Genomic DNA, 5,638 nt, shown 5'->3' on the forward strand with positions numbered 1-5,638 from the left:
AATTTTTTTTTGTAACCTTGGCCAGATCTGTGCCTTGCCACAATTCAGTCTCTGAGCTCTTCAGGCAATTTCTTTGACCTCATGATTCTCATTTGCTCTGACATGCACTGTGAGCTGTAGGGTCTTATATAGACAGGTGTGTGGCTTTCCTAATCACGTCCAGTCAGTATAATCAAACACAGCTGGACTCAAATGAAGGTGTAGAACCATCTCAGGGATGATCAGAAGAAATGGACAGCACCTAAGTTAAATATATGAGTGTCACAGCAAAGGGTCTGAATACTTATGACCATGTGATATTTCAGTTTTTCTTTTTTAATAAATGCAAAAATGTCAAAAATTCTGTGTTTTTCTGTCAATATGGGGTGCTGTGTGTACATTAATGAGGGAAAAAATGAACTTAAATGATTTTAGCATATGGCTGCAATATAACAAAGAGTGAAAAATTTAAGGGGGTCTGAATACTTTCCGTACCCACTGTATGTATGTACACATCAAACAGCACCGTCAGTCAGACCAGCAGAGACCGAAATGTGCTTAGGGTGGAAAGTTGGTGGATGACTGAGAATCTGCACAGACATGGTGCCAGGAAGTTGGAATGTTGCTCTGAAGGATGAATATAAGAGCCCCAGATTATAACATGATCTGAAATGAGTGCCTTGTAACATGCCAGATTTTCAAATCTAAAGCCTCTTATTAGTTGCATGAACTTATCGGACACTGCAGTGGTTATTTTTCAAAATAAAAGCCTGCACTTAGTTTCAGGAAGTGATCTGAATCTCTGAAATACATGGGATTTTCAAAATAAAAGCCCAAGATTATAACTTAAGCTCAAAATAATGCCTGGTATCATGCCAGATTTTCACATTGAAAGCCACAGTTAAATGCCATGGAAATCAGGACAGTGATTTAATATACATGTTAAACTTTAATTTGATAAGTATTTTTATCCTTATCCAAATTAAAGCGATTTTATTTCTGCTTTGGTACTAAACCTTCCACTGTTTTAGTGGTGCTTCGAAACTCTGAGCTTCTTCTGATAATGAAGTTAAGTCCGCACTTCAGCTTTTCTTTTTATCTTCCATAATTATTCAGCTTTGCATCCCAGCCTTCAGCTGCTTCAGCTTCACGTTCCAGCACTGCTAAGACAGTTCCCTCAGCAGTCAGCATTCATTTTCTGTAGAAAATGCACTTTTCTAGTTTTCATAAGATTTCACTGTCTGCTTAATATATCTCTGTTGTTGGTTAAAAAAAAATTGCTATTTCTAGATATAGTGTGTAACTAGTAACACCTGTCTATCATCAGGGTGCTTCTGGTAACCAGTCTACTGAAGACTTGATCAAGCAGCCTGACTTCTCTGACAAGATTAAACAGCTGCTGGGCTCCCTGCAGCAGACACAGACACAGAACCACAACCAGAACCAGGGTGGACCTCCACCAGGTAAACTCAGCCTCATTCCACAGCATGCTGTCATAGTATGATGTCCACCTGTGTTTTAGTCCTTGTCCTCATTGTTTTTAACATGTTTTTCAATTAACCTAGTCAACCAAGGTTTACTGGGCCAAGGTCCGGGCATGAACAACATGAACATGCACATGCAAATGCCCATGAACGGCAGCTACCCACCCAACAACCCGCCTGGTGGTCCCCGCTTCAGCCACCCCCCGCCCCCTCATAACCACGGGCCACCTTTTAACGCTGGTGGAGGCCCACGCATGATGGGGCCGCCGCCGGGCCAGGGTCGAGGAGACGGTGGCAGTTACTGGGGAGATGAATCCACGAGAGGAGGGCCCCACAGAGGAGGTCACTTCCACCGAGGAGGCCGAGGCCGAGGAGGAGGAGAGCTGGGCTTCAGGGGTCGAGGACGAGGAGGGCCCAGAGGGGGACACAACAACATGAATGGTAGATGAAGAAATAAGAGGTTTTTGTTTTTTTGGGGGGGGGTTCAACAAGAGCTACTGATGGATGCATTTATTCATTTTCACTAAATCGACTATAGTCACTTCTACCTGGTGATATTTAGTGACACGGGTCTTTTTAAAAAGTGGTTTTATTTTGGTGTGGTGTGATTGTAATGCTGTCTTCTTCTGTTAGACATGTCCAAGAGGCCTGTGTGTCGTCACTTCATGATGAAGGGAAGCTGCAGGTATGAGGGCAACTGTGCTTTCTACCACCCCGGGGTAAATGGACCGCCACTGCCCCCCAACCACCCTGCTAACAACCAGCACCCACAGCTTGGACACTAGGTGAAACTGCTTCCAATCTGGGAACAACTCTGTGAACTGGGGGCCGCTGGAAGAGCCGTTCTGAGATCAAACCACCACAGGCTGTCGGGCTAGCTGTCTAAGACACAAACATAGAAAGAAGAGGATGTTCTGTCCTATAACTCTAAAACTCTTGTCTGTGAAGGCGTTTTGCAGGTGACTGACCTGAAGTAGTGATCTGTGGCTCACCTGAGGGAGAGCAGAGTCAGAAGAGAGTGATTGATTTGCTCAAAGCTATAAGATGATCACTGATGGGACCGTGTTTTTATTGTGATCATTTTTAACTGTGAGACTGATAGAATTCAACACACTTGACCACTGTCGGCGTTGCTGCAGCGAGCTGCCTATCTGCTCTGTCACTTTCCATACCATTAACATGTTGACCAAATGGAAGTCTCCTACGCAGCAGAAAGCTTTCCACACAGCTGAATTTTCTTCCTATCGTGGTTATTGTACTGTATTATACCTACATGTGATATTTCTTTTAGTTTAATATTTAGTTCTGTTATTTCATTAGTCAGGTTTGAACAGGAGAGTCAGAAATGTTTTCCCTACTGATATAATTCTTAAATGTGAGACAAAAAATTAGGCAGCACTTTACAAAGACAAAAAAATTTAGCCATAGCTATGATTTATAGAAACTAGACCTGAAAATAATTGAGTAGTATTGACACTGCTTTATTTTGGCTAATCCTAAAGAAATAATTTGAACTCTGCAGAGCTGAGGAGGAAGGCCTTGCTTCTTTTCTTTTTAACAACAGCTGGTATTGGATGTGAGGAGACTGTGCAGAAGCATCAACAGTGTGTGTTGTATGTACACTTCTTAGGTGCACACTGTCACTGTCTGCTTAATGTGTGTGACGTGACAGTCATGAGCATCATGGTCCTGTCAACAGCATCGTCTCACTGAACCCAGAACTGCTGCCTGTCCTGCGTAGTCTCGCCTGAACCCAGTAAGGGTTTGCATTGTCAGTGTTAACAAGTTAAAACAAGGAGGAACTGCTCTGTGGATCAGCTATACTGAGTGTTTTCTGTGAAAACAATGACCTTTGTGTCTCTTGTGGGACTGTAAGAATGTAATGTTTTTTTTGTTGCTCCTTCCACATTTTTTGATACAATCTTGAGAATGTTAGCCCTTTCTTGTCAGTATGAAATGTTTGTATGAATACTGATTGCTTATTCAGGCACAGTCATGTTTTCCGTTTAATTCTTTTGTACACAGTGTATTGAATAAATGTCCAAATATAAATGTTGCTATGTTTTCTTTGAAAGCTGAGAATAACAAGCACTTTTAATGAACTGGAAATATTTTTCAATGAACAGTTACAGGGAAATGAATAAGCTGCAATTTTTTTCAAATCTTCAATCTTTGTACAACAGTACAAAGATTATACTGTACACATGTACAGTCCATCTGTCCATACTGAGAGAGTAATGCTAACCCAGCGCAAATCCACTGTAAAAAAAACAAAAAGGGAGAGAGGTGTAGATTTGACCTAATAATGGTTTTACAAATATGTATTTTATTAGGGAAGGGCAAAATAATAAAATATAACAAACTGCAGCCTCACCATTAGGCTACTAGACCTGAATAAATGTAGTGAAAGCCACAAAACATTTCTTACAGATGTAGGCCTAGTTTTTAGTGCAGGGCTATGCGACTGGATTTAGTGAGGTTTACTAGTTTGCATCCTCTAAACCCACTAAAAAGTAACTGCTTAAAGACTAAAAAATGTCAATAATGTTCAGTACCTGCTCAAATTCTACTATGTACATTGTTCACTGCCAGTGATGTGGAACCTAAACTTACCCATACTGTTATGAGCTTCATTTGTAATGGAGCTCAAAACCTGATGGTGGCGCTTAAGGAGCGTCCAGAGTTTGGCGATATGTTTCCACAGTGAAGCCTGCTGACTTTGATGATCCAGTGAAGTTTCCTATAGTGTCCCCATGAGGTTGACAGCAAGGGTATATGTTTGGTTTCAACAATGATAGTGGTCACAACACACACACACACACACACACACCATGACTGAATACACTTTTATCAAAAAAGCCAAATCATACTGACCATGACTGAGTTATAAAATCAACAAAAAGGTAAAACATCCAAGGGGGTGAATACTTTTTATGGGCACTGTAATAACTTAGCTTTAGTCCATACTAGAATGTTGTACACTTACTAAAAATATAAAGACTTCATAGGTACATTTCATCTTCAACTGAGAGTTGTTGATTCTACACATCCATGAAAGAACACAACTTGTCACCTTGACAGAGCTTGAACTGTTGTACTTTGTTACCTCTGCCAAAGTAGGGGTCCTGGTTTTACCAGCATTTGTTGGTTTGTTTGCTAGTTTGTTAACAGCAGAACTCAAAAAGTAAAGAACAGATTTCAGTGACATTTTTGCAGAGGCAGGGTATGGCCCACAGAGCAACTGATTAGCTTTTGGTCCTGATCCATATCATAATTTGGATACAGGAATTTTTTAAAGATTATTCCCCTCTGTGAGTGCTACAAAGGCTGCTGACTGTATGTGAGCCCCCTTGTGGCCAAAGTGCACAGCTGCACTGCTACGGAGACAAAGCCCTGGGTCAATGGAAACCGAATCACTCAGTCCACCCTGCAGTGTGAGACAGGAACTGAAGAAGGGTAAACTAAACTAAAAGGGTAAAACATCCAAGGGGGTGAATACTTTTGTATATCAGTCTATATACAGTATTATACACAATCCCTTTACTGATGTGTTAGCCACAGACTTACTGGTCAGTAGTCTCAACATTATTCACTATGCTCTCCTGTTCTTTAATTATTGTGTGGATGCTTAACACCTCTCTCAAACCAGCGATGTTCTCTGGAGAGGATCTGGACTTCACTGTCCTCAAAAGAGTGTCCTTTCTCCTTCTGGTGGAGGTGGACTGCTGACTCTGGTCCACTGGAGTTGGCCCTCCTGTGTTGAGCCATGCGTTTGTGAAGCGGCTGCTTAGTTTCACCAATGTACAAGTCGTTGCACTCCTGACTGCACTTAATTGCATACACCACATCACTCTGTTTGTGTCTGGGTGTTTTGTCCTTCGGGTGGACCAGTCTCTGCCGCAGGGTGTTCCCTGGTTTACAGTTAACTGGGATATTGTGGTTGTGAAAGATCCTTTTTAATTTCTCTGATAAACCAGCCACATAAGGGATGACGATGTTATCCCTTCTTGTTTCCGATTTCTCCCTGTTGGTGTCAGGTCTCTTCCTAGCTTTGGTGAAGGCCCACTTAGGTTATCCACAAGCCTTAAGGGAGTTCTGGACGTGTAATTTTTCTTTCTTGGCCCCTTCTACCATTGTGGGCATTTCCTCTGCCCTGTGATTCAAAGTTCTGATGA

At 41.8% G+C, this 5,638-nt stretch overlaps 1 protein-coding gene across 4 annotated transcripts in view; it reads left to right on the plus strand.

Annotated features, from left to right (window-relative positions):
• The window catches only part of ppp1r10 (protein phosphatase 1, regulatory subunit 10), a 13,291-nt gene extending 9,789 nt beyond the window's left edge, over positions 1-3,502 (plus strand). For all 4 annotated transcript variants that reach the window (XM_020624810.1, XM_020624809.1, XM_020624811.1 and 1 more), the window contains 3 exons: positions 1,307-1,442; positions 1,545-1,904; positions 2,097-3,502. In XM_020624810.1, the coding sequence (XP_020480466.1) occupies positions 1,307-1,442; positions 1,545-1,904; positions 2,097-2,248 (648 nt within the window). In that variant the 3' untranslated portion in view covers positions 2,249-3,502. The remainder of the gene's footprint in view (positions 1-1,306; positions 1,443-1,544; positions 1,905-2,096) is intronic.
• Positions 3,503-5,638: the final 2,136 nt, after the last annotated feature.

The sequence above is a fragment of the Monopterus albus genome, unplaced genomic scaffold (genome assembly GCF_001952655.1).
Source record: "Monopterus albus unplaced genomic scaffold, M_albus_1.0 scaffold339.1, whole genome shotgun sequence".
Classification (NCBI taxonomy): Eukaryota; Metazoa; Chordata; class Actinopteri; order Synbranchiformes; family Synbranchidae; genus Monopterus; species Monopterus albus.